This window comes from Xenopus laevis, chromosome 7S, assembly GCF_017654675.1.
Source record: "Xenopus laevis strain J_2021 chromosome 7S, Xenopus_laevis_v10.1, whole genome shotgun sequence".
Classification (NCBI taxonomy): domain Eukaryota; kingdom Metazoa; phylum Chordata; class Amphibia; order Anura; family Pipidae; genus Xenopus; species Xenopus laevis.
The window spans coordinates 112,459,239-112,487,077 of NC_054384.1; the positions used below are offsets into that span (position 1 = coordinate 112,459,239).

Here is a 27,839-nt window from a genome sequence, read left to right on the forward strand (position 1 = left end):
TTCCTTTGGCTAGAGTTTTAATGACATAGAAATAGCCAAACTCAATGGGTAGTGCTAGCCAGCAGCAGCAGCAGACTGAATGTATACATCCATCAAACCATACCCAACCATATCTGTGTGCAAATATCTATTGTCTCTTTAAGTGCTAATTGTGATTACGAGACAGTAAGATGTGGGGGGTTTAGATGAAGAAAGAATGTCACCGCTGCCCAATCAATCATTTGGTCACGTTTCTCTCTAGCAGTGCTTCCCACCATGCTCCCAGCAGTGAAACTCGTTAATACTAATGAGGATAGACACTAATTGGCAGGCCAATATCCAAACCCATTGCTTGGCCCTTTCAGTTGAGGAAGAACTAGACCGAGGGAGCTAAACATGAAGGGCCCCACCACACGGAACCCTATAAGTCCATTCCTCTGCTCAACTCATGTCCTCTCTGTCCTTCCTGTAATCTTCCCGCTTAGCAGCACCAAGTTCTTGGCCAATAAATAGGATTTTTTTTTATTGTTTTCTTCTATGTAAAAAAAATGGAGGATAAAAAAATGTCAGGGAAAAAATAAACCAATATAAAAAGGTGAAAGATTCAAAGTGCTCGGCTGGGAATTTGGCATCACTTAAATGGATTGGCCAAAGTTACGGACAGACCCGCTCCCGAAGGCAGTGACCCACGGACAATTTCATACACAGCCAGACTGAAGTCACCATGCCTCAGAAGTAAGCCAATCAGAAGTTTCTGTACTCCAAGTGACGTCCAATTGAAAGCTTGCATGTTCCACAAGCGTACAAAATGAAATACTTGTAATCCCAAAGGCAAAGAGACCCTCCAAAAAATATCCTGGGGTGGCAATGTAAAGGGATGTAACATGGGATCGATCACACCATATAAACTAACAGAACCAGTACTGCCCAACATGTCTGTGCCCAAGAGATGAACATATTGATTGGATGCTGAAGGTTCCAAAACCTGCATATTTGTTACAGCTCCATCACTAGACCGAGCGGTGGTTTATGTGGGAACTGGCGGTCCGGCTGCTCTTGGTGTAGCCATCCCCTTTGTCTGGTTGACTGTATCTGGAAATATTGCGTATGAAGGAGGCTTGAAGAGCGAGCGAATGGCTACAGCAGCCTTACGTTTGTGTAAATGTTTTTTAAATGAGAGAAATTCGGACTGGAATCCCCGGAGACTCGTTCCTCTGTGGGGAATGGTGGTTAACCAGGTGCTCCACTACTGTATGCTTGGACATGTGCTTCATCAGGTACGTCTCCTGCGAGTGACACAAACACATAGAGGGAAGTCAGTATTACATGGGCCTTCTACTCACATCCATGGCCTGACACTTATGCACAGAACAATCTACATGAATCTTACAGACTTTCCACAACCCACCCATGCACTGGCCAGCACCCTACTGAGGCACACTGTACTAAAATACACTAATGTATGTGAGAAAGGCTTTAACATACAAACTTTATAGATCATGTGTGAGAGAGGCCTTCTAACTGGCTGCTGGCTTAAAGGGGAGGATCCCAACTGGCTACTGGCTTAAAAGGGAGGATGCCGACTGGCTGCAGGATTAAAGAGGCGGATCCCGACTGGCTGCTGGCTTAAAAGGGAGGATCCAGACTGGCTGCCGGCTTAAAAGGGAGGATCCCGACTGGCTGCTGGCTTAAAGGGGAGGATCAGAGTTAGCTATCGGTATGTAGAAGGGAAAATAACAGCAGCTGAAATAGAGCACAGGAACAGGACGATTCCCAAATAGCAGATAACAAAATGTAGTCAAATGACACAAGGAGCTGCCATACTCACAGAGGTGTAAGCCCTCCCACACATGCTGCAGCAGTAGGCCTTGGCGTGCTTGATCGCATGGGCAGAGAGGTGGATCTGCAGGGAGGCGGAGTCAGTGTAGGCCCGGTAGCAGTTGGGACATTTATAGGGTTTATCCTTGTTGTGTTGTCGCTGGTGAGACTGAGCAGAAAGAACATAAAACAGTTACAGCTCAATAGCAAATCACAGAGCTCTCCAGTGTCGGACTGCTCCGGACCCCCCTGCAGTGCCGGCATGTGTGGTGCTTCTGCTCGCGGTGCTGCGCCTGTGTGCATGCGCGCAGGGCCGCATCTGTGCGCATACGCACACTGTTTTCTTCCGCAACCTCCAACAAAGGGGGTCGCGGCATTAAAAGCCACATGTGGGTGCGAACCTGGGCCCGGCGGGGCCTACAAGAGCCAGGGGGCCCACCGGGTTTTTTCCCGGTACCCCACCGGCCCAGTCCGACCCTGGAGCTCTCTCTGAAACTCTGTGAAAATCAAAAGTTCAAAATGCCCTGATTTTCCTCTAAAACATATGAAAAAGTCAGACAGAAAATAATAATATTCAAAAGAACCACACCCTGCACTCTTGGTTACTACAGGAACATAATGTTACAATATGGAAACGATTCTCTCATGCTAAGGGTAAAGATCTCCCTTACTCAGGCAGTACTCACTGATGGCACAGTTACCCCATTCCCTATATATTTGTATCTATAAATGTGGGAGGAAGCTGCCATATTGTTTCCCTTGCTGGACAGTAAGTAGAAGTGCTGGATTTGCAGGGTTTCCTCGTGTGATAAGACTGACCTGCAGGTTGGAGAGTTGAGTGAAAGCCTTCTCACAGCCAGGCTGCGGGCACTTGTATGGTCGGTCACCTGTGTGGATCCTTTAAAGTAAAGCAGAAAGCATTTTAATGTCTTTGGCACTTCATTGATATATTATATATTTCTAGTCACAGTCTGCGTCCCTGTGCAACCCCCTGTATAAAGATCTCATGTTCATTTACAACACATTGGGGAAGGAAGGCTCATTATACAGAACTCATTTTCATTCTGTAAATTAACTGCCCAATGCAGGAACAGGGAGAAAGGTGAGAAAATGAGATTTTCTTACCGGTAAATCCCTTTTGCATAGGCCCGTACTGTCAGTGCAGGACGGCTGGGGTTAATGTTCTCCCTTCTGGAGGCAGGACAAACATAATCTTGTTTTTCAGATCCTCCTCTTCCTAGTCTCCACTTCCTCTCATCAGTTTGTTATAAAGTCTGCGAGCGGAGATCTGATATCTTTTGACTAAGGTACGATATACGCAGTATCCTCAAAAATGGGTGGGATGCTGCAATGACAGTACGGGCAGTAAGGGATTTACCAGTAAGAAAATCTCCTTTATGCGAACGGCCCTACCTGTCAGTGCAGGACGTCTGGGGATGTCCCTAAGCCGCCCAAAAAAGGGAGGGAAAAACTATTCACAGAAAACTGAACTGATTTAAACTGTATTTGCTGCTTGCAGCACCACTCTGCCAAAATTTGAGTTGTTTCTATGCTGCAAATTTAATCTGTAAAAAGTGTGTAGAGAAGTCCAAGTGCTGCGCTGCAAATGTTCTCTGGAGATACATTGCAATAGAAGCGTTGGTGTTGAGGTGGGTAAGAAAAGAAGTGCTTTTAAGGCTTTCAAGTTAGCTGGTACAGCCGAAACATTTATAAGGTACAAGGAGGCCAATAAATCATGCAAAGAAGCTATAAGGCAAGCTAAAATTGCTATAGAAAAGGATATTGCAGCAAGCAGTAAAAAAATCCAAAATTATTTTTTAAATATGTCAATAGTAAAAAAATGAAGCAGGAAGGGGTGGGACCCTTACTATCAGAGGGGGGTCAGCTGGTTGATGAAAACAAAATAAAAGCGCAGATTCTGAACTCGTATTTTTCATCTGTTTACACAAATGAAGAACCAGTAAGTGAAGGTTTCCTTCTTAACACTCCCAATTCTAGTAATACAACTAATGATGCATGGTTCACACATGAAGAAATTCAAAAGAGACTTGAACAGGTTAAGATTAACAAAGGCCCAGGGCCAGATGGTATTCATCCCAGGGTAATTAGCGAGCTTAGCTCTGTGATTGCCAAACCTCTTTACTTAATTTTTCAGGATTCATTGAGATCTGGCATTGTGCCGAGAGACTGGCGAATTGCTAATGTGGTGCCTCTATTCAAAAAAGAATCCCGTTCTCAGCCTCAAAACTATAGGCCAGTTAGTCTGACGTCAGTGGTAGGAAAGCTTTTCGAAGGGTTAATAAAGGATAAGATACTGGACTTCATAGCAAATCACAATACTATGAGTGTGTTCCAGCATGGTTTTATGTGTAATAGATCTTGCCAGACTAACTTAATTTCTTTTTACGAGAATGTAAGTAGAGACCTCGATTCTGGGATGGCAGTGGATGTGATTTACTTAGACTTTGCTAAAGCATTTGATACAGTGCCACACAGAAGGTTACTGGTTAAATGAAGGAATGTTGGCCTGGAACATAGTATTTGTACCTGGATAGAGAACTGGCTAAAAGATAGACTACAAAGAGTGGTGCTAAATGGAACATTTTCTAATTGGACCAGTGTTGTTAGTGGAGTACCGCAGGGCTCTGTACTAGGTCCCTTGCTTTTCAACTTGTTTATTAATGACCTGGAGGTGGCCATTGAAAGTACTGTTTCTATTTGTGCAGATGAGACTAAATTGTGCAGAACTATAGGTTCCATGCAGGATGCTACCAATTTGCACAGTGATTTGTCTAAACTGGAAAACTGGGCAGCAAACTGGAAAATGAGGTTCAATGTTGATAAATGCAGGTTATGCACTTTGGCAAAAATAATATAAATGCAAGTTCTACACTAAATGGCAGTGTGTTGGGAGTTTCCTTAAATGAGAAGGATCTTGGGGTCTTTGTAGATAACACGTTGTCTAATTCTGGGCAGTGTCATTCTGTGGCTACTAAAGCAAATAAAGTTCTGTCTTGCATAAAAAAGGGCATTAACTCAAGGGATGAAACATAATTGTGTCTCTTTATAGGTCCCTGGTGAGGCCTCATCTGGAGTATGGGGGCAGTTTTGGACTCCAGTCCTTAAGAGGGATATAAATGAGCTGGAGAGAGTGCAGAGACTAAGTGCAACTAAACTGGTTAGAGGGAGGGAAGAGTTAAATTATGAGGGTAGACTGTCAAGGTTGGGGTTGTTTTCTCTGGAAAAAAGGCGCTTGCGAGGGGACATGATTAGACTTTACAAGTACATTAGAGGACATTATAGACAAATCGCAGGGGACCTTTTTACCCATAAAGTGGATCACGTACCAGAGGCCACCCCTTTAGACTAGAGGAAAAGAACTTTCATTTGAAGCAACGTAGAGGGTTCTTCACAGTCAGGACAGTGAGGTTGTGGAATGCACTGCCGGGTGATGTTGTGATGCTGATTCAGTTAATGCCTATAAGAATGGCTTGGATGATTTTTTGGACAGACATAATATTAAAGGCTATTGTGATACTAAACTCTATAGTTAATATAGGTATGGGTATATAGAATTTTAATTAAAAGCAGGGAGGGGTGTGTGTATGGATGCTGGGTTTTCATTTGGAGGGGTTGAACTTGATGGACTTTGTCTTTTTTCAACCCAATTTAACTATGTAACTAATTGTTGAAAAAACCCACGACTGCACCGGACTTCATACTTGACTTGGTCCTGTGGACATATTTTTGCAGTGCCCTGACTGGATCAATTGTCAGAAGATTGGAGTCTTCTTCAAGTGAAGTAATCTTTGCTGAATGCTGGAATAATAATTTCTTGGGCTTGTCTGCGTGAAAAACTAACCACGGAGACATACAGGAGAGGGCAGCTATATCCGACACCCTCTTTGCTGAGCATATAGCCAGAAGAAAAACTGTTTTCATAGTAAGTAATTTTAGATCCAAGGATTCAAGTGGTTCAAAAGGATGCTGCTGAAGGCAGTGTAGGACTAGATTGAGGTCCCACGGAGGTGTGGGATCTCGTATAGGAGGATGAAGTCTTAACATGGCCTGAAAGAAAAATTTGAATTCAGGAAGTGTGGCCCATTGCAGATGGAATAGGGCGGCTAGTGGAGACGCACAGACTTTTATCTGCTCCATCTTGGAGTTACTGCAGGATTTAAGGCGGGGAAAATGATTTCCATGTTTCCTTATTGTGCACCATCAAAAGAAGATACACCAAATTCTGTGGCCTGAACTACTGTTGTTCTACGGGCTGCCATGAGAGTTTGTATGACTGACTGCGAAAAACATTTTAAAACCTGGGATTCAATAGCCATGCAGTGAGATGTAACTTGTGATTGTCCAGAAACCAAATGGGCCCTTGGAGTAATAGGTCTGGTCCGAGAGGTAACTTGAGTGGCTTGCCCACTGTCATACTCACAATATTCGCAAGCCGAGTTCTCGTGGGAACCGTTTCTCTGCATATCTTCGATAGCAGTCTGGGAATCATTGGTATAGGACAGATTGCATACGCTAGACGGAATGCCCAACGTGTAGTTAAGGCGTCTACATCTTCTGCTAGAGGATCCAGGGCCCTGGAGAAAAATCGTTGGCATTGAGTGTTGAATCTGGACGCCATGACGTCCACACATGATTGGCCCCATTTGTTTACTAGTAATTGAAAAACCTTCTTGTGCAATATCCATTCCCCCGGATCAATTGTATTCCTGCTGAGGAAGTCCTCTTGCCAGTTCTGTATCCCTGGAATATAGACTGCCGATAAGTGAACCGTGTGAGTTTCTACCCAGGATAGGATCTTAATCTCGGACATGGCCTTCTTGCTTTTTGTACTGCATTGCCTGTTGACATAGGCCATTGCTGTCCTGTTGTCTGCCTGAATACAGACATGCAAATGTTGAAGGAGAAGTTGCCAACATATGAGTGCACTGAAAATTGCCTGGATCTCTAGATATTTATGTGAAGTTTCTTCTCTTCCATTGACCATGTATTGACCAGATCAGCATTGCCAGTTTGCCTCCCATCCCGACATTAGCTGGTAGTAGCAAACATAGGTTGACGTGTGTTGGAGGGGTTATGATCTGTGACAGGTCCTGATGGTCCTTGTTCCACCGTCTGAAATAAATGGTTCTGAAGGGGTCGTATGTGAAAATGAGCATATGGAACTGCTTTGATGGAAGACGCTATAAGACCTAGAGTCCTCAGGAAGTCGTCTGCTGGTGGCGCTGTCGTGGAAAGTAGTTCCTGAATTGAGGAAGAAAGTTTTAGAAATTTGTCTTGAGGTAAGGTTATCTTTTGAGAAATGGAGTCGATGTCCATGCCCAAGTACATGGCAAGCGCGCTTAATGATGCTCTACTTGTAATCGATTATCCAACCGTGTTTAGATAACGTGAGAATGCAGTTTTGTGTCAAGATCTGGGCTTGCTGTTGAGATGTTGCATAGATCAGTATGTCGTCCAGGTAAGGGAAAATGTGGCAGCCTGCTGCTCTGATATTGGCTGCCAATGCCCCCAATACCTTTGAGAAGATTCAAGGTGCTGAAGTCAGTCTAAAAGGCATTGCCAGAAATTGAAAATGCTGCCCCTGAATCATGAACCTTAAATATCTCTGGTGATCCCCATGAATTGGGATGTGAAGGTATGCGTCCTAAAGATCTATCTTGGACATAAACGCTCCTGGAGAGATAGATGCTGTGATGGATCGAATGGATTCCATCTCGAATTTCTGATACCTCATGTGCTTATTGAGTGTGTGAAGGTTGAGTTGAAAAGATTTGAGTAATAGCCTTGGTATTGTTGTTGTAATGGAACTGTGACTATTACTTGTTTTTGAAGCAGTTTCTTGTATGATGTCATGTAAGGCTGCTGCTCTCTTTGGGTCTGTTGAGACAGAAAAGGGCACAAAGCGATTTTGTGGAATTTTTTGAAAAGGAATTTTGTAGCCTTATGATATTATCTGAAGTACCCATTGGGCGCAGATTGAATGTTCCCATTTGGAATGAAATTTTTGAAGGCAACCTCCGACTGGGATGGTAGTTGAAGTTTTGTGTTGGAGTCAGGAATCCTGAGTCTTAACCGGATCCGACCGTTTGTTTGCTCTGGGTTGTGCTTGCCAGGGTTTAAATCTCTTGTTTGATGATTGAGAGGTAGGTGGCCGTGTCTGAAGGATAATCTCTGTGATGAGTTCCAGGACCTGTGATGATAATTTTGTTTATGAAATTCTCTCTTGTTTCTGCGGCCTTGAGGTAGGAATTCCGCTTTTCCACCCGTCACTTCAGAAATAATATTTTTGAACCAAACAGGTAGGATCCTTCGAACTTTATGAATGTCAGCTTGTGTTTGGATGCTGCATCCTCTGCCTTAACCACCTAGCAGTGGTCGGCTAGCAGTTATTGAGGAGGAAAAAGCTTTAGCTGCGAACTTGGCAATCTCAATGGGGGCGTCACTGAGAAAGGAGAAGGCTGTGCTTATTTTATCTAAATCCAATGTGGATGGATTCTTTTTCATTAAGTCCTGGCACCAGTATGTGCCGTCTTGGCCACTGAAAGTGCTGCTGATGCCGGACAAAAGATGGCTGTTGTATGTAAGAATCCCCTTTTTAGGGCCGAATCCATCTTTTTATCCATGGGGTGCTTAAAAGAACCCACATCCTCCGTTGGTAAGGTGGTATTTTTTGACAATCTGACTATTGCCGAGTCAACTTTTGGAGACTTCTCCCATATGTTCTTTAGATCTTACGCAACTGGAAATTTGTTGAAACATTTTTGAGAAATTGTCGCTCTTTCATCCGGTTCTGCCCATTCATCAGAAATAGCTTTGGTAATACCTTTGCTTGTGAGAAACCATCTGGATTTTTTGCATCTGTTGCCCAGAACTTTATCTGCTTTGAAAATAGGAGTCTGAGTTTGAAATTTGTCAGAAGCAATCCTGGTTGCTGAGCAGATAGCCCAGCATCGTAAGGGGCTTATACTGTGGGAGCGCAGGCTGGGGTCAGCTGTACAGGGGTCACGGCTAGGGTTGCCACCCGGCCGGTATTTTACCGGCCTAGCCGGTAAAATACCTGCCAGGGCCGGGGCCGGTATTACAAATTTACTGCCAATGTAGCTGCCGGTAATTTGTAATACCTATAACAAAAGCCCTTGGCCCTCCGGCAGAAACTTACCCCTCCTTCATCTTCTGCCCCTCTTGCGATGGGCCCCGCCCCCTTTTGCATCACACTACACCGCCCCTTTTTACAGCACAACCCGCCCATTTACCCATGGCCCGCCCCTTTTTACGCCACGGCGTTACCGCCCCCCATCACTGGCCGGTAAATTTTTTTTAAAAAAAGGTCACGGCTCAGAGCAAACCACAATGAGGCTCAATTTACCGGAGCACACATGTAATATTGGGGCTCACATTGAGAAGCGCAACCAAAAAAGGGGTTCAATGCATGAAAATTCTCATACTTACTAGGGAAGCACTCTGTATCTGAAAAGGGCTTAACCCTGGAGCTCGCCTGGAGTATCTCCGTTCTGGGTTCAACCCACAAGAGCACACAAGGGGCTCTACTGAGAAGGAGCACTCTAAAACCTTTGTTCTTCATCTGTACAAAAAAAAAAATTGGAGGAGGAATGTATGTCCGCCCCAGAGCAGGATAAACAAAAAACTGATGAGAGGAAGTGGAGACCAGGAAGAGGAGGAGCTGAAAAGCAAGATTAGGTTTTTCCTGCCTCCAGAAGGGAGAACATTAACCCCAGGCGTCCTGCACGGACAGGTAGGGCCGTCCACATAAAGTAAATAGAAATTAACTATTTGCATAAACGGTCATTAGACCTGCAAAGCTTTCTTTTTAACGGTCTGACACAATCTCCCTCAAGTGAGTTGGGAGTTCTGATTAGTTTCTGCTCCTGGACTGTTTGATTAACCAGGTTTGGCAGGATTGGATTAACTTAACAACTGGGAGGTTTATCATTGTAGGAAAGAGAGCAGCCCAGAAGCAGGAGGTTCAGACAACCAGAACTCTGTAACAGATTGGACTCTTTACCCAGGGTGAGGTTGTAGTTGCATAACTGGGCAAGCGATACCATACCCACTACTGATATATTGTGTGACATTTACATTAGTGTTTCCTGTGCCTGAGAATCCCATTATCCTCGTCTGTGTATTCATGTCAACCTTCTTAGTGTTCCCTCACTTCTACTAAGAACATGTTCCAGTACAAGTTCTATGTATGGCAGTGCCATGGCATAAATGAAATATTCTAAGTAAGCGGGCAGCTAGAGGCCCACATTCTGCGCCACTGTACCTGGTGTGCTGCTGAAGATGAGAGAGCTGGCGGAAGGATTTCTCACAGTAGGAACAGTGATAAGGCTTGACGCCGAGGTGGATTCGCAAATGTTGAGCTAGGTAGGAAGCATTGGCAAAGGATTTGGAACAATGCGGGCACTTGTGGGGTTTGGCCTCCGTATGGGATTTCGAATGGATCTGCATTTCTGATTTGGTGAAGAAGGTCAAAGGGCAGACTTTGCACCTACATTAAAAAAAAAGAAAATAGTTTGTATTAAAAGCTTTTAGCACATGCACCTAACCATGTATTGCTGAATATAGAGCTGGGCATAACCCATAGCAGTACATGGGATCTTGTATCTGGAATCCAGTTATTATTATTACCATTTATTTATATAGCGCCAACATATTGCATAGCAGTTACCCAAAAGGCTCTGAAATCACAGGGTCACAGAGTTAATTAAAGAGCCAGACATAACTAATACTACTACAGGCAGGCCCAGACTGGCAATTGTGGATTCTAGCAATTGTCACTGTATATTGGGCTGGTGGGGGACTGTTTAGGCCTCTGTGTATTTGGAATGCCAGTGTCTATTTTGACTCCCAGTCCAGACCTGTCTACAACAGATTAAAGTATGAGATCTAAACATTTTAGTTCACTATCATTGTCTCTCTCAAACCTGTAAGTTTTTCCTTCTTTCCCAATATCTCCGGAGGCCAGGATGGGGTACGGGACGACAAGAACAGGGTGCCCTGGTGGGTGCTCTGCTTTGATTTTCTTGCGCCCCCTCTCAGGCTTTGTGGGTCCCAAGAGGCTGTGTCCCTGGATGGTCTTAATGGAGTCCAGAGTGGGGGCACTTGTGATCCCTGAGATGAGTGTGGGTGATGTAGCGATGAGTCTGGTCTGGCTGCTGGAGGTGGGAGTTGAGGGGGTAGCGTTGCTCGTACCTGTGCTGGACTCTGAGGTGCTGACATTACTGCGGGACGATGACAGGCCCAAGCCTGAATAGCAAGAAGAGAAGTGAGCTGAGAAAAGATAGTCCACAAAGTCAGAGCCCAGAATATTCATACACAGCAAATGGCAATAAAGGGAAACAAGAGCTATAAATGCAAAATAATGTTACACAGCTACATTAACCCTTCCTCTGAGCCCCTTCTGTGCTGGCTCAAGACACCCTCAAGTTAGCACTGCTACACACAGGGGCAGCTTTCTCTATATACTTCAGAGAGTATGAGGGTGCTGGGGAAATGCCAGATTCCGGGGTGCACTACCACCAACATTACAGCTGATATCTCCTAAACGCTATATAAAAAGTATTCCGCAAAGTACCTCCTTTTTTATCAAAAATCTCCAGCCATTGGAGAAGCCTTTGACTCCCCTTTTAGCAGTCGCAACAGCCTAACTATTCATACACTGGCTTATGAGTGAATTACATATAATATGTTACCATACAGTTACTATGAGTGTACTGGCACACTACTAGTACACATTATAGTATTTAGCTGGCCACTGATACAGAAATACTACTAGTTCAGGTGCAAGTCTGTGGAGAGAAGAGAAAGCCACAGGTTACTGGTGGCATATGGAGGAGTGATAGTCAAGGATAGGTGAGTTACGCCTTGTCCCTAATGACTGGCACAAGATTTGTTTTTGGCCACAATGGTTTCCTCGTACCCCAATATCCTGCTAAATCCCTGCAAGTCCCACTCCCAGACTCCATTGTGCCCCACACACATACCCCCCAGTGCCCAGTAGGAATTACCAGTGACTGTGCTGGTGGCAGGCCGTGCGTGCAATGCTACGTCGGGCTGAGGAACTGCTTGGGGGTGCAGCCCGGGGATTTGCTGGAGCTTCTGCAGGGACATAACAGACTGGCTGCTCTCGGCAGGAGATGGGGGAATGAGCAGAGGCTGCTGGGAAGGGACGGAAGTGGGCGGCAAATGAGGAGGTCGGATCTTCTCGGCCATCAGCTGTTCCTTGATCTTATTGATTAGCACCAGGTTGTCCAACTAAACAGAAAGCAAGCAGTTAGTGGGATCCCCAAAAGTCCAGTGAGGAAGGCAATGAGTCCAAGAGTGGAGACAAGAGCTTCCATTCACATAAAGAAATAAGACTTCTCATCTTGCCATCCACTTGCACATTAGGGAGAGAATCACAAGACATTCAGTTCAGGTGAGGGATGCACTCTATACACACACTGCTACATCAATTCCCTACAGGTACTCTGCGGCTACCAACAATTATGCACAAATTCCACTCTAAATTCACATTCCCTCTACAGAAGCCAAACGCAACAACAATGAACCCATGTTGCTTTAAAGGAAATGGGGGCAGACCCCAGTATATACATGAACATTAAAGGGGCTGTTTTCTTTACAATGAACATTTACTGTCATGGAGATAATGGTGTTCTAATGTGATTGACAATTACTAAAATATAAGAATAATAATATAATTTTGAGTTCAACTGTAATCAGAGAGCATATTGGTTCCAAGGCCAGAGAAAGGAAGGTTAGGAGGATAAAGGGAAAAAGAGGGAAGGTAGTTAATTGTCTGTATCTGCAGTACAGTACTAGGGTAGCACACACAGTCATGTATCACCATGTTGTCTCTAAGGTTCTCCAGGAAACTAGCACCATAGCACAGTCATTTTTGGGGTTATCGGTTTCCCTTTACTTCTGCAGCCAGTGTGTGGGATATACACTTACCTGGCTGGGCATGGTTGGAGGTGGAGGCCAAAAATACGGGTTGTTAAAGCGAGGTTCCGCCATCCTGGGAAGAAAAAAAAAAGACAGGGTCAGTGGGTTCCAAATATACAGTATCAGCAGGTATCCATGGAAACAACTTAAACAGCTACTTATTGGTAAGTGATAGTAACAGCGCCATAGAATATAATGGATCACCAACCACTGCACAGAGAACAGAATACTGCAGTGTTTATATATACAGGTAGACATATTCACTATAACTGCAAGAATTGCTGCCCAGTCAAGTGTTAATGACAAATAAACACAAGGTGAAACCTTGCACCATATACATGTTCCCAACTAGGAGCCAGTCCCTGGTGCAGTAAATACAGTTGCAGCCTCCTGCTGTGTACTTATCCAGGTACAGAGTTCTGATTCTCTGTACTTCCTGCTCCTGGGCTGTTCTCTTTCCCATGGTCAGACAGGAACCTCCCCCTGGGTAAGTGAATCCAATCTCCCCCAGTACTTACCCAGGTACAGAGCTCTGATTCTCTGTACTTCCTGCTCCTGGGCTGTTCTCTTTCCCATGGTCAGACAGGAACCTCCCCCTGGGTAAGTGAATCCAATCTCCCCCAGTACTTACCCAGGTACAGAGCTCTGATTCTCTGTACTTCCTGCTCCTGGGCTGTTCTCTTTCCCATGGTCAGACAGGAACCTCCCCCTGGGTAAGTGAATCCAATCTCCCCCAGTACTTACCCAGGTACAGAGCTCTGATTCTCTGTACTTCCTGCTCCTGGGCTGTTCTCTTTCCCATGGTCAGACAGGAACCTCCCCCTGGGTAAGTGAATCCAATCTCCCCCAGTACTTCCCCAGGTACAGAGCTCTGATTCTCTGTACTTCCTGCTCCTGGGCTGTTCTCTTTCCCATGGTCAGACAGGAACCTCCCCCTGGGTAAGTGAATCCAATCTCCCCAGGTACAGAGCTCTGATTCTCTGTACTTCCTGCTCCTGGGCTGTTCTCTTTCCCATGGTCAGACAGGAACCTCCCCCTGGGTAAGTGAATCCAATCTCCCCCAGTACTTACCCAGGTACAGAGCTCTGATTCTCTGTACTTCCTGCTCCTGGGCTGTTCTCTTTCCCATGGTCAGACAGGAACCTCCCCTGGGTAAGTGAATCTCCCCCAGTACTTACCCAGGTACAGAGCTCTGATTCTCTGTACTTCCTGCTCCTGGGCTGTTCTCTTTCCCATGGTCAGACAGGAACCTCCCCCTGGGTAAGTGAATCCAATCTCCCCAGGTACAGAGCTCTGATTCTCTGTACTTCCTGCTCCTGGGCTGTTCTCTTTCCCATGGTCAGACAGGAACCTCCCCCTGGGTAAGTGAATCCAATCTCCCCCAGTACTTACCCAGGTACAGAGCTCTGATTCTCTGTACTTCCTGCTCCTGGGCTGTTCTCTTTCCCATGGTCAGACAGGAACCTCCCCCTGGGTAAGTGAATCTCCCCCAGTACTTACCCAGGTACAGAGCTCTGATTCTCTGTACTTCCTGCTCCTGGGCTGTTCTCTTTCCCATGGTCAGACAGGAACCTCCCCCTGGGTAAGTGAATCCAATCTCCCCCAGTACTTACCCAGGTACAGAGCTCTGATTCTCTGTACTTCCTGCTCCTGGGCTGTTCTCTTTCCCATGGTCAGACAGGAACCTCCTCCTGGGTTAGGGATTGATATGGTTTCATCACAAGTGGAGGATATCCCTTATATACAGGCACGTTACTACTCTGCAGCTATCCCTAATATAGGGGCATGGGGCCACTCTGCACATTTAATGCTATACGTATATGCTATAAACATGCATATGTGCTTGTGCTGTTTTGCAGATTTGCTGTATATGCCCTGGGTTTTTATTACTGTATATTCTTTATATAGATACACAGAGTGCTGCACTACAGACAGGGGCTGTGCCGCAATGCTCTGCAGACAATGCAGCTCGCTGGTTCCAGGCTTGGCCCCTCCCACAGATCAGTGTATAAGAAGAGCAGAGGCAGATGGTGGGGGGCCCGTGCTGGGTTTCCGTTCCACACAGACACAATCAGGCTTCACACTGGACTCTTCTCTCACAGCACCAAAGCTCTGTCCTACACACTGACCAACCTGCAGCAACAAGCACAGTCTTTATACTGTGGCAGAGAGAGCCAGTGTGTAGCAGCTGTGCAGTGAAGGAGTTAATGCAGCAGCACCAGGCTTTGTGAGGAATGAGGAATGCAATGGAACTGCATGTTTATTTATAGTGAGCCGCATCTCAGCAGCTTCCAGGGTCAGATCCGCTCAGCTCCCAGGCCTCACATACACAGCGGCCACTCAAAAACCACCGTTAACCCTTGGGACACTGGAACAGGTCCAAAAAGTGCAGATATTGCTGTAACCATCTCCAATATATCTGTATAACAGAACATTCTGTCCCAGTGGCTGCACAGATCCTATCTGATCCCCATTGTAAGCAGCAGTCCTGCCCTGCTTTATGGCAGCTGAGATTCTAGCTATCTGTATAACAGAACATTCTGTCCCAGTGGCTGCACAGATCCTATCTGATCCCCATTGTAAGCAGCAGTCCTGTCCTGCTTTATGGCAGCTGAGATTCTAGCTATCTGTATAACAGAACATTCTGTCCCAGTGGCTGCACAGATCCTATCTGATCCCCATTGTAAGCAGCAGTCCTGCCCTGCTTTATGGCAGCTGAGATTCTAGCTATCTGTATAACAGAACATTCTGTCCCAGTGGCTGCACAGATCCTATCTGATCCCCATTGTAAGCAGCAGTCCTGTCCTGCTTTATGGCAGCTGAGATTCTAGCTATCTGTATAACAGAACATTCTGTCCCAGTGGCTGCACAGATCCTATCTGATCCCCATTGTAAGCAGCAGTCCTGCCCTGCTTTATGGCAGCTGAGATTCTAGCTATCTGTATAACAGAACATTCTGTCCCAGTGGCTGCACAGATCCTATCTGATCCCCATTGTAAGCAGCAGTCCTGTCCTGCTTTATGGCAGCTGAGATTCTAGCTATCTGTATAACAGAACATTCTGTCCCAGTGGCTGCACAGATCCTATCTGATCCCCATTGTAAGCAGCAGTCCTGTCCTGCTTTATGGCAGCTGAGATTCTAGCTATCTGTATAACAGAGCATCCTATAATTGAAAAAATTGTCTGCTTCTGTCCTGTGTCACATGATGGATAAAGACTAGTGTCCCAGTGCCACTGGCAGCCATGCACCCCAAGCCATCACACTGCCCCCCAAATGTTTTATACACAACTGTGCTTTGCTTTGGATCATCAGCTCTTCCCAAGCCTTCTCCACACTTATTTCTTGCCATCATTCTGCTAGAGCTTCATCTGCATTTCATCCGTCCAAAGAATGTTTTTCCAGAACTCTGCTGGCTTTTTTAGATGTTTATTTTAGCAAAGTCCAATGTAGCCTTTGTATTGTTGGTGCTTATGAGTGGCTTGTACCTTGCAGTGCCCCCTCTGTATTTACTTCATACAGTCTTCTCTTTATGGTAGACTTGGATATGGAGACTCTACCTCCTGGAGACTGTTCTTCACTTGTTTGGCTCTTGTGAAGGGCTTTCTCTTCCCCATGGAAATGATTCTGAGATCACCCACCACTGTTGTCTTCCATGGACGTCCAGGTCTTTTTGTGTTGCTGAGTTCACCAGTGATTTCTTTCTGTTTCACAATGTACCAAACTGGAGATTTTGCCTCTTCTAATATTGTAGCAATGTCTCCGATGGGTTTTTTCTGTTTTTGCAGCTTAAGGAGGACTTGTTTCACCTGCATGGAGAGCTCCTTTGTCCTCATGTTGTCTGTTCCACATACACCCCCCCCCCCTCAAATCAACTCCAGGGCTTTTATCTGCTTCATTGATAATGACATAACCAAGGAATTGCCCCACCTGCCCATGAAATAGCCTTGGACTCAATGGTCCAATTACTTGTGAGCCCCTGAAATGAAGAGATTGTGTTAAAAAAAGGCTTTAGTTCCTCACATTTTATACAATCTTTTTGTTCAACCCACTGAATTAAAGCGGAAAGTCTGCAGTTCAACTGCATCTGAGTTGTTTCATTTAAACTTCATTATGGTCATGTACAGAACCAACATTAGAAAAAAGTTGTCTCTGTCCAAAGATTTATGGGCCTGTGTGTCCTTGTGATTCAGTCATGTGACCATGGGCCTATGGGTGGGCTGGATAAGAGCGAATTTAAAGAGAATTTGCCCCGAGGCCCCACATATCAGATTCCAAGTGAAATATGTGCACTCAGCCCTTCCCCAGCGACAGGGAAATATTTGTATTAGACTCCCAGCTAAAAGGTGGTGCGCACCCTCAGTGTGCAGAGTTGGGGGGAGGCACAGGCGAGGGGGAGGTGTTGAGAGACGGGGTATCAGGGAGGAATGTGGAGACAAAGGGATTTTAGCAGGAGTGATTGTGCTGAGCAGAAAGCAGGGATGTGGGTACATGAGGGGTACATGAGGGTGCAAGTCCGCTCTCTCTATGGAATGATGGGAAGCCACGTAGCTCATGGTGCATCACTTACACAGACAGGAAGGGAGACATGATGGGTGGGCCACAGAGTTGCCATTCCCAGGAAATATATATATATATATATATATATATATATATATATATATATATATATATATGTATGTGTGTATTTGTATAAGAACATGGCTAAGTGCCCAGAGCCTACAGCTGCAAGTACAGCTCTAGTTCAACAATCAGCAGCACTTGAGATGTGGCTGAATATCAGCAGCTTAACTTTCAGTCAATGCTGGAAGCTGTAGTCCAACTCACACTTGAAGGGCTCAGACTGCCTGTAGCTGACCTAGTTTATCCCCAATTAACTACAGTTCATGTCTAACATGTCACAAAAAAAACCCAAAATACCCGTGCAGCCCAGTCTATACAGCTGATATATGTAGCTGCCCAGGAAACAGTTGCTATACCTGGAGTCTTCCCTAGTAACACATTCCATTGCAACAAAGAGTAGGCTGAGAATCAACACCCCTACACTGGCATTAGCCTGCAGCCTAAACTATAGCACCCTAAATGATTGAGTCGCCCCGGGTGCAGGCACACATGGTGTATTTTGATGCTGTAACGTGACAGTTTGTATTTCAAATCTAAATCTGATAAATGCGCCTGCCACACAGACATTAGCCCCATGTGCCATCAGCCTTAAAGAGACACTCACACCATAACATTGTCTTTGCATGCTATTTTTAATTTTACCATAAAAGTATTTGTGCAACGTGTGATCCCCTTGATCCTGAGGGATGAGGGGGCTGCCATATTGGTGCAGGAGGAGTCTGTTAGCAATGAGAAACTCTGACTGACAGTTGAGAAGGGACAGTCATTACAAAAGCAGGCATATCAGTGTAAAAGCATCAACTTTTCATGCACATTCATATTTTGATGAGTGTTCTTTTAAAGGGGTTGTTCACCTTTGAGATAACGGTTAGTATGATGTAAAGAGTGATATTCTGAGACAATTTGCAATTTGTTTTCATTTTTTATTATTTGTGGTTTTTAAATTATTTAGCTTTTTATTCAGCAGCTCTTCAATTTGCATCTTTAGCAATCTGGTAACTAGGGTCCAAATTACCCTAGCAACTGTGCATTGATTTGAGCAATAGACTGGAATATGAATAGGAGAGGCCTGAATAGAAGGATCAGTAATAAAAAGTAACAAAAACAATACATTTGTAGCCTTACGGAGCATTTATTTTTTTGAAGGGGGTCAGAGACGCCAATTTGAAGAAAAAGGCAAATAACTATAAAACAATAATGAAAACCAATTGAAAAGTTGCTTAGAATTGGGCGTTCTATAGCATAATAAAAGTGATATCTTAAAGGTGAACCACCCCTTTAAAGTCAGTATCAATTTTAGCTTCCTCCAAGTACAAACAGAACGTACATATGCACAGCTCCCATTGGCTAGACTACAGCCCCATTCAACTGCTATTCAGGGCTAATCTAATATAAAAGCCCATATTCCTTTTAGGAGGAGCCAAACATATGCTGTGCCTCCCATTGGTTTACCTAATATTAGGGATGCACCGAATCCAGGATTCAGATTTGGCCGAATCCTTCTGCCTGGCCGAACCGAATCCTATATGCAAATTAGGGGCAGGGAGGGAAATTGCATGACTTTTTGTCACAAAACAAGGAAGTAAAAAGTGTTTTTCCCTTCCCACCCTTAATTTGCATATGCAAATTAGGATTCGGATTCGGTTCGGTATTCGGCCTAATCTTTCGCGAAGGATTCGGCCGAATCCAAAATAGTGGATTCAGTGCATACCTACCTAATCCCCAATCTGCTGCTCCCAAAGGCTGCGCTAACAAGGAAAAGCTAACCCATATTCCATTAGGCCCACTAGCTAACCTAATCCTCATTCCACCCATTGCTAATTTAACCCAACACATCCTCTTCCCAAAGGGGAACCTAACACTTCTCGTTCCTTTTACTAGTTTACCTAATCCTCATTCCACCCATTGTTAACCTAACCCAACACACCTCTTCCCAAAGGAGAACCTAACACCTCCCGTTCCTTTTACTAGTTTAATTTATCCTCATTCCACCCATTGTTAACCTAACCCAACACATCCTCTTCCCAAAGGAGAACCTAACACCTCCCATTCCTTTTACTAGTTTACCTAATCCTCATTCCACCCATTGTTAACCTAACCCAACACATCCTCTTCCCAAAGGAGAACCCAACACCTTCTGTTCCTCTTACTAGCTAACCTAATCCTCATCCCAACCACTGCTAACCTAACCTAGCACACTGTCTTGCTCTCAGGGAGGAATCTATCCCAAGTTGCATTGCTTCCTATAGCTAAAGTCTATCATACACTATTAATTTGGCGAAGGAACCAAAGAATTGTATTTTCCTATGGGCTAATAATCTGACCCACACATATTCCATGGCTTCTACTAGCTCACCTTACTAGCCAGATTTATACCTGCACAGACCTTACATATGTTCTGCTGCTACTGGGGAAGGACACAATCACCAAGGGGACAGAGCCAACACAAGTTCCCTTTAAATCACATTTTCTAATTGCAAACAAGATTACAAGGGGGCTAGCTGGTAATTTAGAAAATGAAGGGGAAGGAAGACATTACTCTGCCTGTGTGTAAATGACCTCCCACTCCATTCCCTCCTCTACCAACAGAGAACACTATTGGAATTTAGGAATCTGACTACACATCAAGAATGGAGGAGGCACACACTTGTACATTTAATATAGTATTATACTGTATGTACCAATAATAATTACTGCTATTGCTATGTGCCCCACCAATTGTGACCGATTCCCATGTAGTATGGATATTGGTGGGTTCAGGAATTGGGCATGTTTGAACATTTCAGCTGGTGATGCAGCAAGTAGGCCGGTGCATTTTAGATTGTAAGTTCCTTTGGGCTGGGCCCTCTTCACCTTTGCATCGGTCACGATAAGGTGTATGTAGTTAATGCTGAATATTTTTTACATTTTTTACATTTATCTTACAGTGCTGCACAATATGTTGGTGCTTTAAAAACACATAATAATAATTGATAGTTCTAATCATTCACCTCTTTGCAAGAGCGATCTGAAAAACAGAAAGGGGGGCCGTGTGTGCCCCCCTGTATGATCTCCGTACTCTCAGCCTAGGAGACCATACCCAACTGGCCCAGGTAAGGTGCATGAAGTGCAGACACTACAAAGCACTGTTTGTGGCACTGCACTAAATACCCACAAGTCACAATAGACATAAAACCGGATCACATGAAGTGCATCTCTGGCAATGTTTTATTTGTTCACAGAGGTAAAATGCAATAATTAGAGTCCATTTCTAGTACTTGTATCCTACTGCTTTACCATAGTGCTCTCCTACTTTCACCTGAACTCACAGCCGGTTCTCTGGTTAATAATGTACAAGGGATATTTTACCACTTTCACTGCCGGAAACCTCAAAGGGAACAGAGCTTGAACCCAAGGCCTCAATGTGCAACAATTATGGACTTAACACAGGCCCCACAGTCTCTTGTCCAGAAGACTCCTGGTGCCACTGCTCTATACACAGCCCTACATGGACTCACAGTTTTACACAAAGATCTGACACCAGTTTTTACATCATACACCCATAACCAGCCAGAAGAAACATTCCATACGGCTACTATTAGACCCAGAGATTAATATTGTCTGTACCTTGAGTTGTGAGAAACAAGAGCAGAGTTGGTGGAACTGCATCTGCAAATGGAACAGAGACACACAGTTACACACAGTAGGGGAGACTCTCATGGACATACACTGATACAATACACAATATAGGAGAAGCAGGATGGCCCGGAATGATGACAAGTTATACATATTTAGGGTAAAGTATCACCTGTCTGAATTGGGCTTGGGGTACAGGGTTCTTGAAGGAAAAACCTCAGGAGCTACAGTCATAAGCTGAACAAAACCCAAGTATGAATGAAACTAAGTTCTGTATGATATCCAGTAGAAGCATGCCAGGGCAACACTGCTATTTATTCCATGGACATTTAGGAAAACAAGTATTGAACACTAGTGATGTGCGGGTCAGAGTTTTCCTGACCCGCACCCGACCCTGCTTCAACCCACGCCCGTGCTTCCGGGGGCCTTTTATAGACCCACCCCCCGATGACGTCACACAAGGGGTGGGGCAAGCAGAAGCGAGACTATATAACCAGAAGCTCCTCCACCTGCGAAGAGCAGTGCGAGTTCGACCCGAACCCACTCGTATCGGGTTGGCCTGCACATCACTATTGAACATGTCTGTATTTATGTTTCTAATGGGGCTACTGACATGAAATAGACACTAGATGTCAGTAACAAACCAAGTAACCCACACATACACACACAACTCACATACACACACAACTCACATACACACACAACTCACATAAACACACAACTCACATACACACAACTCACACACACAACTCACATACACACACAACTCACAAACACACACAACTCACACACACACAACTCACAAACACACACAACTCACAAACACACACAACTCACATACACACACACACAACTCACATACACACACACAACTCACACACACAACTCACATACACACACACAACAAATAAGTCTATAAATGAAGTTGTGTGTAGTAAAGTGGAATGACACAGGGAATAAGTATTGAACACACTTACTGACATGTATTTAATACTTAGTAGAAAAGCCTGTTGGTAATGAGAGCTTTAAGCCTCCTGAATGAGACGAGTCCCATTGCTCAGGTGGGATTTTGGCCCATTCTTGCACATAAATGGTCTTTAGAGGGTTCCGGGGGGGCCTCTTCTATGAGCTCTGAGAGTTCCCTTGGCTGTGTGTTTGGGATCATTGGTCCTCCCATGTTTCATCTTCAGGATCCTGGTACATTTCTCCATTCATCCTTGATTCACTTATATGAAGATAAGAGGTTTCCACCTGCAAACGTTACTGTTGTGATGGTGTTTTTGGGGTGCAGTGCCATTTCTCCTCCAAACATGGTGTGTGCAATGACATCCAAAGAGTTCCGTTTTGTTCCCATCTGACCAAACTATATTCTCCCAGAATTCCATTGTCCAAATGTTCTGCAGCAAACGTTAAACAAGCTTCAACTTGCTTTATCTTCTGCAGTGGAGCCTTGTGGGATGAATGTGCATAGAGGCCATGTTGGTTGAGGGCATTACTTATTGTATGAAACAACTGTAGCTGCTCATTCAAATTCTCTCTGAAGCTTCTCCACCAGTAATTCTTGGCTCTTGGACAACTCTTCTGTTACTCTTGTGACTCCTCTGTCAGAAACCTTGAGAAGCTGCTTGTGGTCGTGTAGTAAATGAAGTTCTTTCCACTTCCGGATTATCAACCCAATGGGGTCACTGGAACATTTAGAAATACGTCTGTAACCAATCAGCCATCAGTAGGTTTTGTAACAATAAAGTTGTGAAGTCTTGAGGGAGTGTGTTGCTTTTACCAATAATGAGATGCCTCTTGTGTGATACGTTGCTAATGAGAAACCTTTATATAGGCCATCAATTAGGACTAAACCAGCTGATATTCATTTGGACTGATAGGGACACAATTGATTTCTATAGAAACATTTCAGCAGGTTTCTTGGCTTTCCAGGCCCTTTTGCTCGTCCTTTTCTTCATGTGTTCAATACTTATTCCCTGTGTGCTACACACAACTTCATTTATGGACTTATTTGTTGTGAGTTGTGTGTATGTGTGTATATGTTTGTGTGTATGTGTGTATATGTCTGTGTATGTGTGAGTTACTTGACTTGTTACCAACATCTGCTGTCAATTTCATGACTCTTGAGGTGTTCAATATTTATCTTCCCCGCTGTATCATTAGTTAATAAACCTATGTGCCAGTATCTGGTGCCACAACACATTGCTCCTCCTTGCTGCCTGTTCTTGGTACCTTTCAGACAGTACTAAACAGGCAATACTGTGTAAGCCCCCCACCATACAAATCCATTGGATGTGGCTGATCTCCTCCACCAAAATATCTCCACCAACTGCTATGGACAATCGGCAGCAAAAGATAAAACATGCCTCGTCTAGTTTTTTATGCATTTGCCTTTGTCCAGGTTACAGTGGATACAGAACCACAGTTGCGAGGAACACAGATAAGAACATTGGTAGCAAGTAGCTAATACAATACTGTATTGGGTTATCCCAACATAAACCCATTTAAAGAGATTATTATGATCCTTCTCCCACTGAGATGAGTGTTGTGCCATGGAGAGAACAAAAACAATAAGAGAATCAGAGCTCTGTACCTGGGTAAGTACTGGGGGAGATTGGATTCACTTACCCAGGGGGAGGTTCCTGTCTGACCATGGGAAAGAGAACAGCCCAGGAGCAGGAAGTACAGAGAATCAGAGCTCTGTACCTGGGTAAGTACTGGGGGAGATTCACTTACCCAGGGGGAGGTTCCTGTCTGACCATGGGAAAGAGAACAGCCCAGGAGCAGGAAGTACAGAGAATCAGAGCTCTGTACCTGGGTAAGTACTGGGGGAGATTGGATTCACTTACCCAGGGGGAGGTTCCTGTCTGACCATGGGAAAGAGAACAGCCCAGGAGCAGGAAGTACAGAGAATCAGAGCTCTGTACCTGGGTAAGTACTGGGGGAGATTGGATTCACTTACCCAGGGGGAGGTTCCTGTCTGACCATGGGAGAGAGAACAGCCCAGGAGCAGGAAGTACAGAGAATCAGAGCTCTGTACCTCGGTAAGTACTGGGGGGGATTCACTTACCCAGGGGGAGGTTCCTGTCTGACCATGGGAAAGAGAACAGCCCAGGAGCAGGAAGTACAGAGAATCAGAGCTCTGTACCTGGGTAAGTACTGGGGGGAGATTGGATTCACTTACCCAGGGGGAGGTTCCTGTCTGACCATGGGAAAGAGAACAGCCCAGGAGCAGGAAGTACAGAGAATCAGAGCTCTGTATCTGGGTAAGTACTGGGGGAGATTGGATTCACTTACCCAGGGGGAGGTTCCTGTCTGACCATGGGAAAGAGAACAGCCCAGGAGCAGGAAGTACAGAGAATCAGAGCTCTGTACCTGGGTAAGTACTGGGGGAGATTCACTTACCCAGGGGGAGGTTCCTGTCTGACCATGGGAGAGAGAACAGCCCAGGAGCAGGAAGTACAGAGAATCAGAGCTCTGTACCTCGGTAAGTACTGGGGGAGATTGGATTCACTTACCCAGGGGGAGGTTCCTGTCTGACCATGGGAAAGAGAACAGCCCAGGAGCAGGAAGTACAGAGAATCAGAGCTCTGTACCTGGGTAAGTACTGGGGGAGATTGGATTCACTTACCCAGGGGGAGGTTCCTGTCTGACCATGGGAAAGAGAACAGCCCAGGAGCAGGAAGTACAGAGAATCAGAGCTCTGTACCTGGGTAAGTACTGGGGGGGATTCACTTACCCAGGGGGAGGTTCCTGTCTGACCATGGGAAAGAGAACAGCCCAGGAGCAGGAAGTACAGAGAATCAGAGCTCTGTACCTGGGTAAGTACTGGGGGAGATTGGATTCACTTACCCAGGGGGAGGTTCCTGTCTGACCATGGGAAAGAGAACAGCCCAGGAGCAGGAAGTACAGAGAATCAGAGCTCTGTACCTGGGTAAGTACTGGGGGGGATTCACTTACCCAGGGGGAGGTTCCTGTCTGACCATGGGAAAGAGAACAGCCCAGGAGCAGGAAGTAGATAAAATTTGGGCTTCTGACCTGCAGTAACAGTACTTTAAACCTGAATCGCTCTTCTCTGTTACAAATAAGGTTTGTGCATGAATGACTGCAGTACCAGTGCAGCTAAACGATCACATGGTGCCCACACATTTACACTCTTGCTGCACAGCTAACCTCAAAATCAAGACCAACCAGTCTATATGACAACAAAAACTGATGGTGTAACCACACTGAGGTGACTTTGGGGTGAAAGCAGAGTAAAAGTGGAAAGTAACAAGTCCATGTATAATGGTCTGTTAATCACAGATCAATAGTGATCAATAAGAAAGGGATAGACTGCTGTATGGTCCTGTTCAATGCAAGTATTGGGTCATTGGGCAACCCAGAAATGTAACAATGAGATATAATGTGTATATAATGTGTGTGTATAATGTATATTATGTGTATATAATGTGTATATAATGTATATTATGTGTATATAATGTGTATATTATGTGTATAATGTGTATATAATGTATAATGTGTATATAAAGTGAATATATATATATAATGTATGTGTATAGTGTATATAATGAGTAGAATGTGTATATAAAGTGAATATATATATATAATGGAGTGTATAGTGTATATAATGTATATATAATGTGTATATAATGTGTATATAATGTATGTGTATAATGTGTATATAATGTGTATATAATGTGTGTGTATAATGTATATTATGTGTATATAATGTATATTATGTGTATATAATGTATATTATGTGTATAATGTGTATATAATGTATAATGTGTATATAAAGTGAATATATATATATAATGTATGTGTATAGTGTATATAATGAGTATAATGTGTATATAAAGTGAATATATATATATAATGGAGTGTATAGTGTATATAATGTGTATATAAAGTGAATATATATATATATAATGGAGTGTATAGTGTATATAATGTATATATAATGTGTATATAATGTGTATATAATGTGTATATAATGTATGTGTATAATGTGTATATAATGTGTATATAATACACAAAAGCCATGAATATCCTGTAAATTATATCCTTATAAACGGTGAGTAGTGATGTCATCAGTTATAAACGGTGAGTAGTGATGTCATTTCTGTCACATGACTCACTAAAATTTGTGTATTATAATAAATAAAGTACCCCCAGTTGTAAAATATGAGGATATTAGAAGTTACCTCGGAGTTCCATGACCTGTATAAAAACACTCGGCCTTCGGCCTCGTGTTTTTATATGGTCATGAAACTCCTCGGTAACTAATAATATCCTTATATTTTACAAGAGGGGGTACTTTATTCACTATATAATGTGTGTGTATAATGTATATTATGTGTATATAATGTATAATGTGTATATAAAGTGAATATATATATATAATGGAGTGTATAGTGTATATAATGTGTATATAAAGTGAATATATATATATATAATGGAGTGTATAGCGCAGGGTGTAGGTGAGTGAGTTGTAGGGGTGACATGTGGGGGTGTCGGTACAACAGGTTGAACTTTACATCTCACTGACACTGGGATATATTTTGGCCAGTCGGGGGGGGGGGGGTATTGCTGTTGCCCCCCAGACACATTTGTATCTAAGTCTCATTATATGTGACATGTGTGGGGGGAGTGAAAGCTCCAGACAAGACTGTGACCCCCCCGTGTGTAATTGTGCGGCACCTACTGGGTTAATTGCATGTGACCCCCCCATACACTATAGGAGCCAATGTACAGCCTGGGGGGCTCCTGTGGGGCCTGAATGTGATGTGGGGTCAGAGAGTTGATTGTCATGTAGAATGTGGGGCCCAGCACTAATGATACAGACATGTAATAATAATAATAATAATAATAATAATAATAATATACAGCTGGGGGGGAAATAACAGGATTCACATTCTCAGACGTTTGAGGAGAAAATTGGAGACAAAAGAAAAACAAAAATGGCAGCTGGGGGGAGAGAAAGTGTCAGACCCACTGAGCCCCCGCCCGGCCCCGGGGGGGGGAGGAGGCGGGAACGCGCATTACCGGACCGCACAGGGAGCGCGCGCGGGAAATGGCGGCAACTGACCTGCTGGCACCGCCGGGGGAGGGTAGAGACCGGGCTCTGGGCCCCTCACAGCCACTCGCTACTGGGGACACTCAGGCGGAGCTCACGGACTGCAGCTCTCACATTCCCCCATCCCGCCCCTGTCACACCGGCTCCGCCCACCGGCCCGGCACCGCCTCCGCTCTAATAACCAATCCGTGACTCCGACTCCTACCGCTCCCGGCCACGCCCCTTCCACATTCCCTCCAGCCTCTGGCCCCGCCCCATCCTTGCTGGGGGAAAAAAAAAGTCCCGCCCCTTTCCTGACTTCTCTTTTCTTATTCCTCAGCTCACTTTCCTGACAGGACATAACGGTGTCTTTTATGTGACTCACATTCTCCTCACACGGCGGGAAGTAGGACCCGCCACCGCCGAATTTGTACGGAAAGCAGTTTAGGACATGCTCAGGGGAAATCGCTCTCGTCCATTCCATGTCGTACAGTAGAGCATCGCCCCTCCTCCCTCCTGGCTCCACAACCGTCAGGCCTCCCTCCTCACACATCAGCCTCAGTGACAGGAATGAGCCACAGGTTGGAGGTTAGAAGAGAAATGAGCTCTGAGGTGAGACTCAAGTGTCTTTAGATCAGTGAGTAGAATAAGAGACAGTCTCACACAGGAGCTTCTACTCATTATGTCCTCAATTGCTTTCCGTACATCTCTCCATCAGCCTCTTACTCACAGGGATCCCCTGAAATAAGCCCCTCCCCCTCC

The 27,839-nt window shown here is 44.6% G+C and overlaps 1 protein-coding gene across 4 annotated transcripts; it reads right to left on the minus strand.

The window, feature by feature from the left end:
• znf362.S (zinc finger protein 362 S homeolog) lies at positions 1 to 27,839 on the minus strand. 4 transcript variants are annotated; one of them, XM_041571823.1, is made up of 9 exons: positions 27,463 to 27,839; positions 21,011 to 21,052; positions 12,793 to 12,856; positions 11,847 to 12,093; positions 10,764 to 11,109; positions 10,103 to 10,327; positions 2,617 to 2,695; positions 1,808 to 1,966; positions 1 to 1,265 (listed from the first exon to the last, which is right to left on the minus strand). In XM_041571823.1, exons 3-9 carry the CDS (start codon positions 12,853 to 12,855, stop codon positions 1,149 to 1,151), a joined length of 1,236 nt encoding a protein of 411 aa, XP_041427757.1. In that variant the 5' UTR covers position 12,856; positions 21,011 to 21,052; positions 27,463 to 27,839; the 3' UTR covers positions 1 to 1,148. The 4 variants fall into 4 exon arrangements, with proteins under 4 accessions (XP_041427757.1, XP_018083784.1, XP_018083782.1 ...); XM_018228295.2 differs by lacking the exon at positions 27,463 to 27,839 and adding an exon at positions 27,111 to 27,278 and having other exon boundaries at positions 10,764 to 11,085; XM_018228293.2 differs by lacking the exon at positions 27,463 to 27,839 and adding an exon at positions 27,111 to 27,277.

What these genes read in the sequence shown, in the direction of transcription:
- znf362.S (XM_041571823.1), bottom strand. Translation starts at nt 12,855, where the DNA reads ATGGCGGAACCTCGCTTTAACAACCCGTATTTTTGGCCTCCACCTCCA. An exon ending in CTCCAACCATGCCCAGCCAG is followed by an intron (nt 12,094 to 12,792) that starts GTAAGTGTATAT and finishes CTTTCTGTTTAG; the next exon opens with TTGGACAACCTGGTGCTAAT. An exon ending in GTGGGAGGGCTTACACCTCT is followed by an intron (nt 1,266 to 1,807) that starts GTGAGTATGGCA and finishes TGTCACTCGCAG; the next exon opens with GAGACGTACCTGATGAAGCA.